General features: G+C 40.0%; 1 protein-coding gene across 2 annotated transcripts; it reads right to left on the bottom strand.

The window, feature by feature from the left end:
• Positions 1 to 5,554: 5,554 nt before the first annotated feature.
• Positions 5,555 to 14,870, bottom strand: COX4I1 (cytochrome c oxidase subunit 4I1). Of its 2 annotated transcripts, XM_069085618.1 has the most exons (6): positions 14,734 to 14,797; positions 13,469 to 13,558; positions 12,981 to 13,054; positions 9,247 to 9,411; positions 6,910 to 7,041; positions 5,555 to 5,817 (listed from the first exon to the last, which is right to left on the bottom strand). In XM_069085618.1, exons 3-6 carry the CDS (start codon positions 13,051 to 13,053, stop codon positions 5,681 to 5,683), a joined length of 507 nt encoding a protein of 168 aa, XP_068941719.1. In that variant the 5' UTR covers position 13,054; positions 13,469 to 13,558; positions 14,734 to 14,797; the 3' UTR covers positions 5,555 to 5,680. The 2 variants fall into 2 exon arrangements, with proteins under 2 accessions (XP_068941719.1, XP_068941718.1); XM_069085617.1 differs by lacking the exon at positions 13,469 to 13,558 and having other exon boundaries at positions 14,734 to 14,870.
• Positions 14,871 to 14,885: the final 15 nt, after the last annotated feature.

The raw sequence follows: 14,885 nt of genomic DNA on the forward strand, positions 1-14,885 counted from the left end.
GATAGATAGATAGATAGATAGATAGATAGATAGATAGATAGATAGATAGATAGATAGATAGATGATGGATGGATAGATAGATGATGGATAGATATGTATATATACACACATGTTTGTATGCATGTAGATAGATGGATAGATAGATAGATAGATAGATAGATAGATAGATAGATAGATAGACAGATAGATGTCATGCACAAGAGCAAAACCTTTTCTCTTTTTGCCTCAATTATTCTCAGTTTAGTACTTGTGCCTTTCAATAATAGTTGTTTAACAATGTTGGCTTCAGTAGATTTAGAATTTGAACCCAGATCCTTGGACTTCAACTCCCCCACCCTTTCTGTAAGCCAAACTGCTTCAATAATAAGATTTGGAGTCAGAATAACTGAGATCAAGTCAAAATAATTGAATCACTGACTTTACCATTTATTTCAGCTACATGACTTTGGTCAAGTCACCTACACTGTCTGTGCCCCATTGTTATCATTTGTAAAATTGCAGGACTGAACTAAAGCATCTCTAAGGTCCTTCCAGTGCTAAGGGACTCTGATTTCATACCTACCATTAGACCTCTTGCAGCTTCAATTTCCTCATCTATTAAATGTGTAGATCACTGACTACACTCTCAGTCTTGTCATAAGGCTCAAACCAAAGTGAAGCTCTTGCCAAACTATAAAGCATCATACAAAGGTGATTGTGTCTACTTTTCCTCAATTTCACCCTGGGCAGCAAAATACAAATTTTCATCAGTGACTTAGGAGAACACTCCACCTTCCATATATGGTACAGAAATTTTACAAACATCTTGGAATGAAAAACGTTCAGCACGCTGTATTTTAAAGAGTAGCTACGAGAATATTAATGCCTTCCCTGTACACATCTCAGTCACCCAGCACCCTCCATAACCTGGAACGCAGTCAGGATTCAGGAAACAGAATAAGAAGCCATCTATTTGAAAGCTCAAAGTTCACGTACTTAACTTCCTCTTCACATCCTTATTCCTGATTTACCAAAAATTCAATCAACGTTGGTCATCTGCTTTCTTGGGCCAATGAAAATTAGGAGTAAATCAGAATGGGCTACTACAAGCAAGCATAAGACGCATAAGACAAATACACTAAAAGCACAAAGAATTGACAGTTGACAGTGAGGCACAAGCCATAAAAACTATTAAAAAGGCAAAATTCAAAAAACAATTTGAGAGCAGCCAATGCAGGAACAAATAGTTGTACACACCTCAATAGGGCTTCTGGGCATCAATATATTATAATAGCACAGTCCACTAAGTCAAGTTTCATAATGAGTCACTACCTTACAACAGACACCACAATCTAGTAAGTTTATTTCCATAATGGGAACCTTAGGTCATTCAGTTAATTCAAAACTATTAAATAGAACATTTAGATAGGGAAGACAAGAATACATTTTAGAAAGCTTTCCATCCAAAAGGATTAAAATAAAATTAAAAGTTAGTACTCAATGAATCATAAGGTTTAGAACTGAAAGTGACTTTTAAGATGATCTAATTCAACTCCTTCTTTATACAGACAAGGAAACCGAGGCCTAGAGAAGTGAAAGATGCCCAGCGTCACAAAGGGACGTAAGTAACAGAACTGAGATTCAAAACCAGGTCTTCAGATTCCAAATCTAGAAATCTGGAACTCACTAACAGAGTCCTAGGTTCAGAGGGAAATTCAGCTATCAAGAGTTACAAAGAGCTCACTTAAAAACATATCCTAAAGACTAAAATTTCCATTAAGCAATCTGCAATGCAAACCAGGGGGTTTTATCTAACAGACCACTACATCAGCACCGAAGGATACAGTAGCACCCTCCCCAAGCATAATGACCCAATTTAAAAGTAAGACATCAAGTGTGGGTCTGCTGCCAGAGGTAAAAATCATTCATTTAGAACTGACAAATGACTCCCCACTTACAGGTTTCTCTTTTGTAGCCAGGCTTTCTCCTTGTAAATCACACATGCACGCACACACACACACACGTTTTAGTATTAGAATGTGGTAGTTTTTCCAAACAGTGGGGTCTGCCTGATCCCTACCCATATATCCAGGAAGAGCTAGATGCTTCAGTCACAATTACTGGCCATCTTCAAGCCTAACACCTATATAAATAGTCACTTTTATTAGGGAAAATAAAATTCAAATCAAAGTCAAAGAAACAAGACTAATGGAGACTAGGAGGGCAAATCAGGAATGTGCAAATGAGGTCAAAATGGAGGTGAAACAGTGGAACCTCACAATTCAATCTGCCTAGGGCAATGGCAGCAAATGGCACCAATGTCGTTGGTCACCAAGGGCTCAAAACAAAAGCACTGTGCCCGTATATTGCTTGTTGCATTTGAACAGTGTATAAATTCAAAGTTAAACAATCTCAGTGTGGAAATAAAGTTACTGTTAATTAAGCTATCCATTATAATTCTAGAGATGATTCTTTTTGGTTAAGTACAACATATGCTGATTTTCAAGATACCCCAAACTGAAAAAAGCCATCAATTGAAATTTAAAACAATTTGACATAAAATTCTTAAACGTATTGCCTAACAATATCCTCAACATTTTTAATATTATCTAGTATAGCTATGGGGCAGCTAGATGGGACAGTGGATAGAGGGAGGGGTGGGGAGTCAGGAAGAACTGAGTTCAAATTCAGGCTCACTTACTAGCTGTGTGACCCTGGGCAAGTCACTTAACTGCTTGCCTCAATTTCCTCACCTGTAAAATGACCTGGAGAAGGAAATGTCAAACTACTCCAGCATCTTTGCCAAGGGAACCCTAAATGGGGTCATGAAGAGCTGGACATGCCTCACACCACTGAACAACAAAGTATTGCTATAATCATTTGAAATTTTCAACAAATGTCAAATATTTTATTTTCTCTAATTAATGAGGACTTAAGTGTCTCTTCATAATGAATATTTTATTGGTGTGGATTAAGTCCACTGCTGCAGGCAAAACTAATATAAAGGTAATAGTATAATTAACAGAAACACAAAATTTAAAAGTCCAGTCAAAAAAATATGCCCTGTATTATTGGGCTTCACAAGTACTATTGTCAATGGAGAAAGACCACTGTTGACTTTATATAGATGCTTTAATTGCAGTGCATGAAACCTAACAAACTGAAAAATCTTGAAAGTCAACATGCAAAATACATTGCCAAGAGGATTTTTCTAGAACTAGATGCTTTTAATAAATACTTTTTTAAAAGCCCTGTGACTTCAAAAAAGTATCATTTGCATCCTATAAGGTTGCTGACAGAATTTTCTAAGTTCTATAGTGGTTCTGGCACAATCCACAGGTATTGACATGATGGAAATGATGCTCAGCAAATAACGTGCAAAGTAACTTTCAATGACTCCACATTGATACCTGTGGAAATGAAACCTTTGCAAATCAACCAAGAAGCTAAAACCTTCCTACTTTGCTCTGCAAGAGGATGCAGAAATATAAAGTGATCGTTCGATTACAGATGCTGAAAATGATGTTAGGGAAGATTTATTCCTTTGCAGGTCTATTTCTAATGACACATCAAGAGAAATTTTAGATGTAGGCATTTTAATAAAAATTCTGCAAAATGTGAGAATTCAATCAGACTCTATACTATCCAATAAGGCATAACAAGGGTCTATGAGTACTATTCCTAAAACATGACCTGTTTGTCATGAGCTTCACTGAGAGCAAGTTTCAAGAAAACAACTAAAAAATGTTAGTTAGGATAACTCAAGGGAAGTTGCCCTTGAGTTTAAATCTGTAAAACCAAGGTCACATTGATATAGGATGCTACCTACATTGTACGTATGAAACATCTCACTTTTATTTGAAAGCTTGTCCATGGCTGGAATTGACTTGAGTAAATAAGCTTGCATCTGTATTCTTCACTTTATTTCCTAATTTCTTCCTCCTAATCCAAGCCTCTGTTCCATCCCAGAGGTATTGATTTCATGGTATTTATCACAGAAATGAAATCAGGCCAGAATCTCAGGAGTCAGAGTCCAACTACTTCATTTAGTGGATGAGAAAATGGAAGCGCAGAGAAGTGATATGACTGGGTTCTCTGACCCCAGACCCAGGGCTCTCCCTACTGCACCACACAGCCTCTTCCCTAGATCATTAACTTTCTCAGGGTCTCAGGTACATTGTAAAAGGGCTGGAAGATGTTGAGGGAGGAGAAAGGAGCCCCTCTGTAATTCTGACACATTACTTGTTTCATAATCACATCAAGAAATAAGGATGGAGATAGCATTTCAACTTGGTACACAGAGCAATTCTGTTACTATATCATAAAATTTAACATACATTTTGCTTGCACAACATTAGCTCAGCTTCACATACAATTCTTTCTATATTGAAATCTTTTGGTGACAGTTTCACAATAAAAAAATTTATTTTAAAAAGACATAATCGACTTTATTTTAAAAGTTCACTAAAAAGAAAGTATTGCAAAACTGTGAGAGAGTCTGAGCATAGGTCTCTTTCATGTGATAGCAAAATATGCTGCATTTCTCATAGCAAAGTACTTCAAAGAATAAACTGAAAAAAATTGCCGTATATTTAGTAATAAGATGAAAAATTCATTTTGTAAGAATTTTCGACTGACATTTGATTCTTTAGGAGAGATTTTCAAGAGAACAAGCTGCTCTGATTCAGAAATTCATACTCTGATTCAGAAAAGTAACACTTATTTTAAAACTTAAAGCTTTGGATAATAATTTTCTCAACGAATTGCCCTGTAAACATCAACTTTGGAAACTACTGCATTAAAAGGCAAGAACTGAATTAAACAATTTTCTTTCAACTTCATGTTCATGTTCCCACCTGACAGCAACCATCCCCCCAGAGAAACACTAAGCTAAAGTCTCAAAACCCTTTGTCAATTTTTCAAATGATTAGAGGTTACCTGAGGTTAAGATGACAAGAGTTTAATTGGGTAGGACTGTTAGCTGCTATTCAATATTGACTTCTCTTATTCATTCAAGTCTTACACAAAAAGAAGTTGGGGAAAAGGAGAATTTGTTTTGGGTTGCCATAATTTAACTACAAGTAAGTAAATCTGGAGATCCAGTAAAATTAGCCTAATGTATCAAACTAGGACTCCAACACAGATTCTAGATTTGACTCTGCCATTAATAAATCACACAACTGAAAGCAAGGAACTTTTCTGGGCCTTCTTCCATATTTATTTTGCAGTTAGACTGGATGACTTCTAGCTCTGACAGTTTATGCTCCATCACTTTGTATGTATTAATTTCTACAAGAAAAAAAATTAGATATCCTCTAATAAATTGGATATGCATCCAAAATGTAATTATTTTTGAGGTCTTCATTCCACATTAAAACATTTTGTTAGAAAAAATACAGAAAGTTCATTGCTTAAAATACTTCAAATTATCATTTGATTATATAAACATTTACTATTTATTTAGCTTAGCAAGCTTTTAAAATCTTTGCTTTCAATTTCTCTGTTCACTAGAGATCTACACATGGCATTTAAATGGACAGGGTTATCAGCTATTTTCAAATAATCACACCACATCTTCAAGTAAGCCAGTTGTTTATTCTCATTGTTAATGTATGACTTAGAACGTTCCAGTAAATATGCACATACATGAAGGAACAAGGAAGAGGTTCAAATACACAGGAAGCATGATCTCCAATGTCTTCTACTTCTTCCACTCTTTCTTGTCATAGTCCCACTTGGCAGAAAACCCCTGGATGGGACTAACCTTCATATCCAGCATTTTCTGGGTCTGCATAGCCACCCAGTCTTCAGAAAAGGTATGTGGGATGGGACCATAAACTGTAAAATAAAGAGAATTTTCAACAGAAAAGACTGACTTCACTTTTCCATTCTGACAACAGAAACAAGATTTGAAAAAGACTTTTGATAATGACTTTCAATTACTATTCCCACAGGGTAACAGGCCCTGAGTCCTGAGTATCCTGGCACTTAGGTGCCTTCAATCATTTGTGTTGTCCTTGTCCACTACAGACAAGGACAGAAAGGTTTGGGTTCATTTTTATTTTTGATTCTTATTCCCATAAAAACTTAGCAATGAGAAAGAGCTATAGAGTTGAAAAAAAGAAATTAAAGAGCATTGATCTCTCCAGAAGCTCAAAGGAATGATCCCATAATGTAGGTGAAAAATAAATCACATATAACTGTAAGAAGCTGCATCAGACTTGTATTAACTCAAGGCCAGACACAAAAGAGCAAAGTTAGCACTGGCTGTAACATACAGCCCACTCTGCATAACCCAGAGAGAAATGAATTTGTCAGGAGGGCTCCAATATGGTCCAAAAAGAGGCTCACACTATTTAGGCAACACAGTATTTGACTGGACAGTGGCTTCTAGAGGACAATGAGAATTTACACAAAGCACTTTGCAAATACCTAAAGTACTTTATAAATGTAACCTAGAATTCAGGAATATTTATCCTATCCTGGAAAATGGATCATTTACAACCCCAGATTCCCTAACAACAAAGTAGCCTCTTAAACACCAACAGAAGCAGCAGATAAAATGGATATAATACCTGGTCTACCTACCATGAAAGGTTATGAGGATAAAATGCAAAAAAGAAAATACAATTGCTTTATAAAACTGCAAAGTGCCATATAAATGGAAGCTATTATTTTTGAAAGATGCTAAGTAAGAATTTCATGCAGTTATGAACTGGCTTCCATCTTTAAGAGTGTTCTAGGACTCTGGTGTCAAACTCGAGGGAGGAACCCCTCTGGCCACAAAGTGACTCAGAAAACACAAACTAACAATACCTATGTCATACTGTATCTACTTTTTAAAACATTTCCCAATTGCATTTGAGGCAGCAAGCGTGGCCCCTCTGCTCTACCCCAGCGAAGCTCAGAGTTTCTCCTCTCTTTACTCACCATAGTGCTTCTCCCAGATGATAATTAAAGCACTAAAGCCAATGAAGAACATCGCAGCTCCAACAACAGTCTTCCATTCATTTGAGGGTTGGTTCATTTTAGCAAAGGTCTCATTGAATTTGATATGATACACTAAAGAGAAAGAAAAGTGTTTTGTTAAAAAGACCCTAGCACTCTATTAAAAAATAAGTGGATTTATTTTTAAATTATAAAGCTAGGCCCAGAATCAAATAAGAAAACAGACTGAGTTACATCTTGCCAACAGTGAACCATATCCAATGCCTCAAGCTGTGCTCTGCAGCCAAAGATCATCTTTTTAACACCAAAATACTCCAGGTCCTGCATTATGCCCATGTATCTTGGGTACCACAGTCGCTGACAAATCACAATTGCTCATCCGGTCCAGGAGTCTACCCCATGTTCTTGAGGCACAGATTTTTTCCCCAATGTGCTTACTGAGTAAGAAAACAGAGCCGTGGCAGCTGAATCCCTGTAACTGGAAGGGACCAGGGTCCCCTAAACATGACACACATATGAAGATCTGTGTTTGAGTTCCAGCTCCAATATTTATCTGTTTTATAACCCATGGTCATGGTTATATTGTTTATATAGCTGATCTCACAAGGTTTTTGAAGCTAGCACTCTGTATCTACTAAAGCGCCATTAAAAGGAAGCTGCTACAATCATTTTCCACCAAGTCCAACTTCAACACCTCCTTCAGTCCTTCTGGCAGAGAAGTGAGCCAGGGTTTTCAAAGATTACACCAAGAATATAAACTGTCATAGCTCATATCAAGCTAAGGACTAGCTCAGTTTAACTGAGGAGAGGCTCATCACCGGACAGTCCATAGAGTGAATTTTCCAGCAACAGGAACTCAAAAAAAAAAAAAAAGATCCTGCCAAATCTTAGAAGGGTTTTGATACACTTTAGGAAGGATATACCCAAACCAATGAAAAAGTTTTTTTTTTTTTTGGGGGGGAGGGCTTTTTGGAGGGCAACTGGGGTTAAGTAACTTGCCCAAGGTCACACAGCTATTAAGTGTGTCAAGTGTTTAGGGCTGGATTTGAACTCGGGTCCTCCTGACTCCAGGGCCAGTGCTGTATTCACTGCTCCACCTAGCCGCAACTTTACCATTTTTTTTTTTAAAGCTTAATGAAGGATATACCCAAAGTAATGACAAAAATGGACTCTCAAAGTCTAGTTTTTTGCAAAAATTTTCTTGTATAATGGGAACAGGTTATCAATTCTCAGGCCTATGCAGAGCCCTTCCTTCTGGGGAAAAAAATTTGTAGAACACATCGACCTAACAGCTATAGCAAAAATGATTTACACTTCCTTAAAACACTTAAACTAAAAAATTGTGCTCTCTAGTACAGAAAAGGAAAAAGGGCAGCAAATTTCCACATCGAGAAATTATGGAGGCAGCTTTACTTAAAACTAATCTGTCCATTATGAACTTAAAAAGAACTGAAGCATCTTGTCAACTATTTCTCCCTCATCCCTTCATAATCAACTTTCAATTATCCATACTGAGGAGAATGGTGATATTGATGATATATTTTGGAGGGCTCTGAAATGCACGTCTATATTACCACATGAGTTAGGATTTCTCAAACTGGTTATCTAAAATACAAAGAACTCATCCATAACTAGCAGGAACTGGACAGTATCCAACTTTCCAGATTAGTGGGAGGAGTGGAATAAGGACAGGGATGATGACAGCTTCCTAGGCTACTGCTGCCCATCCTAGCTTTCCTAGTGACGAGATATTATTTTGATTTTAAGGTCATTCATGAGCAAGGAAGCTCCTTCTACTTCAGTTATGTGCTAGAAATGGTGCGAAGAAGACCACAAAGCAGTTAAGAGAGAAGAGGCATTAATGTAAAAAGGTAAAAATGAGCTGATCCCAGTGCTCTTAGCCTAGTGTCTTACCCCCCACGGCCACCCCAATCTTCTTATACCCCCCAGAACTCTCCAATCCAGCAGGAAGCTGTTTCTCAAATAAGACACTCCATTTCATGACTCAGCATTTTCTCTGGCTGTCTCCCACACCTGTTCTCCCTGCCCTCTGGCTTCCATCAAGGCCAAGCTTCAATCCCTAACATTGTACAGGAAGCTTTTCTCTATCCCTCTCAATTCTAGTGCCTTCGCTCTGCTGACTGCTCCCTGTTTACCTTCCACGTAGCTTGTTTGCGCATGTTTGCTCACTGTCTCTCCCACTCAATTATGAGCTCCCAAGAATAAGGCCTGTCTTGTTATCCTTCTATCCCCAGTGCTTACAGTGTCTGGCACACGGCAGGGGCTTAACAGATGTTCACTGACTGAGTGAATACCTACATTGGACTTTTTCTTCAGAAGACAATTTACTCCAAGGTTGCTTCTCCTTCTCTTTCAAGGCCTTCTGGCTGGAAGAAAGGCTCCTGACATGGGCCACATCTGGCAGGGGGTAATCACGACGGTCCACATAGCTTGGCAGACTATAATCTTCGGTCTTCACAACGCCTGTTGATGGTGACAGAGGCAGGAAAAAAACAAGCAAAGGAAAGCTGTCTAGAAAACTACACATCAGAATGAAACTAATACCCATAAAGAGAAAAGATTATTTCAGTTTTCATTCAATCTTTCCCACATTCCTTTGGTTATTTTTGAGACAGTCCCTCGTTTAAGAAAGGGTCGGTTCCGAAAAGTATATTTGCAAGGTGGTTGTGTGAATTCACCATATATTACCCAAATTTGTTGTTTAGTCATTTCAGTCATGCCCGACTCTGTGACCCCACTTCGGGTTTTCTTGGCAAGCATACTAGAGTGGTTTGCCATTTCCTTCTCTAGCTTATTTTACATACAAGGAAACTGAGGCAAAAAGGATTAAGTGACTGGCCCACGGTCATACAGCTAGTACCTGAGGCCAGATCTGACCTCCAGGCCCAGTGCTCTACCTACAACTACCCAACTAGTTGCCCTATTTTCTATATAAACTGTAGCTAAGTTTGCAGGTTAACTCACAAAAGCTTATCTGACTCACAATTATAATTATAGTTGGATTATAATGCTATGGCCTATAAGCAGGGGTTCATTATGAAGACAGGTGTAAGAGTAACAAATCTGGAATCAGTTGCTCTTTGTTCTTCTGTCTAGAAAAGGACAGATGACATCAGGAGGATGATTTCTTGACTTGCAAGTGAACTGGATTTAAGTGAGGTAGAGCTGTGCAAAGCCATCAGCCTTACTCTCTCCTCCAGAGTCATCTGAGTCCAATGGCAAGACATGGGTCTGGACAACTGAAGATGGCCCTGGATGCAATGGGAGACCTGGACCTTTTTAAGATAAGTCAGTTTATCTGAGGCAAGCCCATTCAGTGATTAAAGGCTAAGTAAGAATTGAGGGAAAAGATTGCCTAGTTTACCTTCTCCAAAGAATCAAACCGGGAAGGGAAGACCCTCAGATTTCTGTCCAGAACAGAAACAACTGCTATTTACACTCACTAGGAGCCCCAGAAATTAAAAACAATGACCCAGGGAGGTTTGGACTGGAACCTATTATAAGCCAATCAGTGGGAGCCAGAGTAATTAGGGTTTAAAGTCAGTCAAGTAGCTCCATTTTAATCTCAATGGGTTTTATATTAGCCTGGTTTTCCAGAGCTATATTTCAAGAAACCACAAATCAAAACTATATTAGACAAAAGAGTTAATTGTCCCAGTTTAAAAAGGAGTAACAGAATAAGTAGGGAAGAACAAAGAAATTCAGTCCCTTTTTTGCAGGTAAATTTGGACAAACCACTTAACCCCTGTATAATGTGTGTATTGTGTATGTATGTGCATGCATTTATGAAGCATTCCTCTAATCTATCACTTTAGTAACTTGGTGGGAAAAAAAACAGAGGAAGTCTGGCATCTATTTCTGATGAATCTATACTGGCTTGTGCCAACTGTCAGCAACTTCCTCTCTAAAGTTACCTTCCATTTACTCTGAGTGTATCTTTTATATATTTACCTGCTGTCTTGACTATCTGAATGTCAACTCTTTAAGAGCAAGGACTATTTTTGCCTCTCTTTGAATTCCCAACATTAACATATACATATAACACATTAAGCATGTTTGCTGATTGATTACTTTTCTAAATATTCACTAATCCAACCCATTCATAATATTCTATAATTGAGAGGAACTGAACTCAAGGTCACTGGCCTATAGAATAGCAACTCTACTCTCCATCCTTTTTAAAAACAGGGCATCTGACAATTCCAATTCTGCTTACTCTCATTCTCCAAATTCACTAATAAGATCAATGATCTGCATTTATCAATCCTATCTACCAGTTCTTTTAGAACACTAGGATGCAGTTTGTGACTTAAATAAGGAAACAAGAATCTTCCCTCTCTGGCTCATCCGAACCCTCATAATGACAATCTACTAGGATGGGATTGGCCCGAAACTTTGAAACAGTGTGCTTCTCACTATCCTTCCACCTCCTTTTCTGGAATAAAGTTCTACCTCTTGATGACCTTCCTCTCCTTACCTACCCTAGCCCCCTAGTCTTTTACACTGACAAGCAGTACAAATGTGGGATTTGGAGTCAAAGAACCTGGGTTCAATTGTGAGGTTGCTTAAACTACCCAAGTCACCTTTGACAAATCACTTTCATTTTCTTTGCCTTTGCAAAATACAGTCAGAAGTTCTCTAGCAAATTTTCTTTACGTTTGTAAATAACATTTTGTTGTATTTAAAAACGTGAAAACCATTCTTAGCTCCAGTAGTTGGCAGATCCCTGGACTAGATGGCTCCCAAGGTCACTTTTCCAGCTTTAAGCCCAACGATCCTCTAAGCCTCCTTAAAGTTCCACAATGGGTGATGGTGCTTACGGTGTTAATGGCTTTGGTGGTAGGACAAGATAGGTCTTACCCTGTCCAAGAGTTCCCTAACTGCTTATTTCACTCCCCCATTAAACAAACTCTACAAGTTCCCAATTACTTCTAGAGTAAAAGACAAACTCCTCTCTGGCACTTAAATCTCTCATATAAGAAGACTGTTTAGAAAAACCTGTATGAACTGAACCAGGAAAACAGTCTACACAGTAACAATATTGTAAGACATTCAGCCTTGAAAGACTCAGTACCTGATTTTGATTAATACAATGGACCCACCACAACTCCAAAGGACTCATTATGAAACATGCTATCTACCTCCCAACAGAGAACTGATGGACATTGAATGTAGATTAAAATACATTTTTCCTTTTTTCGGGGGGGATGGAGGTGGGTGGGGGCAAGGAGGACATGGTTAATGGAGAAAGTTATTTTGCATGACTATACATATTTGTAATAGTTTTTGATTTTCTTGACTTCTCACTGGGTGGGGGAGAGGAAGGAAAAGACTTAGAACTGGGAAAAAAAAGAGGAAAAGTGCCTGTGCTTTAAAAAATTAAAAAATCAAATCTCCCCTCCATAAAAAAGAAAATTTAAAATTAAAACTTAAAAAACAGCCTTTATATGGTGGGTCCAACATATGTTTTCAGTTGCATTTGATACTACTTCCCTTCATTCACTCTTCAGTTCAGCAAAACTGGTCCCTTTCTGTTGCTTACATATAACAATAGATCTCTTGTCCTCAAATGAACTCAGTCCTTGCCTCAAATTCAAAATCCCTCCTTTCCTTGTCAATTCAAGTGCCACCCCTTACTTGAATCCTCTTTCCTAATCCCTTCTACTATTAGTGCCTCCTCTTCAAATGATTCTGCATTTGTTTTATAACAACTAGTAAGTGTAAATGTAGTCTTCCCCAATACCAAGCTATTGAAGAGCAGGTACATGTAAGTTTTTGTATCCCTAACACCTACTACAGTCTGAATAAAAGTTACTTGCTTGATTTTAGAACAATCCAAGCCTTCCCAAAGAAAGGCTTTTTGTGGAGGCCCTTGTGAGCCTCCACAGGGCTCCTATGCACAGGACTCAAAGGTAAAGACCAGTGAGAACAAGACAATGGATGCTTAATTAACAATCAGTACCAACTGTTACCTCATCACATTTTTCTGAAATTTATACAAACTGTTCAAAAAGAAGGAAAAACGTACATACCATGTGCCCGAACACAGGCAGAGGTGGAAATAGCCCTCCTGCCAATGAGGCCAAACACCCTGGTAGCCAACATTCTGTTAAAAAAGAATGCAAAATTCCTGTTTCAATTTAAATTGAAACATTTGCTTATTAGTAACAATACTACTCTTCTTCCTCACATATTTTGGAAGAGATGATGCCATTTCCTTATGTTCACTTTCATCAATAATGCTAGATCAAGTCGATAACCAAGGAGGATGTAAGTAAATGTTTTGGGAGGTTAGGTCTCTAAGTGTACGGAGGCAAAAATACTGGAGGAAGAAATTAAAAAGCCTATGGTAGTTCCATTCTCTAGAAAGTGTTGAAATAACCTCAAACAGTTGAAATGTACTTCCTATGAGGTGAACTGGGATAGTAGAAGATTTTAATTTGGAGTCAAGAAACTTTGATAGGTCTGGACCTTTTCTTTACTCATTAATACCAATATGACTTTGGCCAAATCATTTTACCTTGGCTTGGCTGCAGTTTCCACATCTGTAAAATGAGGGATGGGTCAGATGATCTCTACTGTCCCCTTCGAACTATAAATCCTATTGTTTCTAAATTATTAAATAAAGCAAAAAAAAGATGCACTAAGTTACATTAGCCTTTGAATCGATCTAGTAAGACTTCCTCATTTCACAGACCAGCAAACTGAAGACCAGACAAGATGACTTTATTTGCCCAAGGTCATAAATCTAACGGCCTAGTCAGGATCTGACCTAGACCTTCCAATCTGCTAGACAACTCTCAGCACCCCATCGTGCCTTTCTTACAGGTTAAAAGCCCCCCCCAAAGTGTGTAGCCTCAGCACTAAGATCACACCTGGAAGTCTCCTGTTTGGATGAATTACCAGGTTCCTGCGGTCTGGTTCCTTTCTTATTAACCACCCCCACCTAGAGCCTGGCAATCTAACAAAGGAGAGAGAGGTTGGGGGGTTGGGAGGAGGGGAGCGATGGGGAACAGCCACAGATTTGGGGGAAGGGGAAAGGAGGATGAAGAAATAACAGGGCAGGGCAGTTGAGAGGTTGCAAACTGCATTTCCTGGAGTCTCCCCCAAAACAAATGAGAAAGAGAGGTGCGTGGTGACTGGCCCACGGCATCTAGGGGTGACATAATCCTCAGCTCTGAACCTGCACACAGAATTCCTGGGAGATTGTCGGCGGCGACCCTTCTCTCTGGCTAATCCATCTCTTCTCCAACAAGGGGGCGAAACCAAGACCCAAAGAGGGACAATGACTTGCCCAAGGTCACTCACTCCTACGTCCCGAGGGCAATCCCGGGATTCGAACCTGGAACCCGGGTTCCTCAGCTACAAATTCAATTTCGTTTTACTTCGGGTGCCCCCTCCCCTGCCCCAGTTTGGGAAGCAGATTAACAAAGTCAATGACGAGCAAAGTGGCGCCTCCCCCCTGTCCAAGGTCACTGGGACGACGGGCGGCGGGGCCGACGCCCGAGCCCCCGGCCTCGGCCCCGCTCCGCACCTGGGCCCCGGCGTCAAGGTTACCTCCGGGCCCCGGGCGGGGAGCGGTCGGCAGGCCGCGCCGCCTCCGCGGGGCCTGCTCCCCCCGGCTCGTCGGGCTCAATGTCACCCTGGTGCTAAGAAGGGCCTGGGGTGTCCCGTCCTCCCGCGACCCGAGCCCTGGGCCCAGACGCAGCGCAGAGCGCGGCCGCCGCCCCCTGCGAGCCCCCAGATCAGCGGGGTCCGCCCGAGCCGCCGCCGCTGCAGCCTCACCTGCCTCCGCTGCCTCTCACCACCGCCCTCCACACTGCGGCAGTCCGAGACCGGAAGAGGGAGGCCGTGACGCCGCGCGGGCTCTAGGGATACAGGAGGACCCGGGAGCGGGAGGCCCCGCCCCCGCCCCCGCCCCCTCCTGCCGCCGAGCA

The sequence above is a fragment of the Petaurus breviceps genome, unplaced genomic scaffold (genome assembly GCF_028583685.1).
Source record: "Petaurus breviceps papuanus isolate PSGF00001 unplaced genomic scaffold, PetGlider_PUasm1.0 176, whole genome shotgun sequence".
NCBI classification, from domain to species: domain Eukaryota; kingdom Metazoa; phylum Chordata; class Mammalia; order Diprotodontia; family Petauridae; genus Petaurus; species Petaurus breviceps.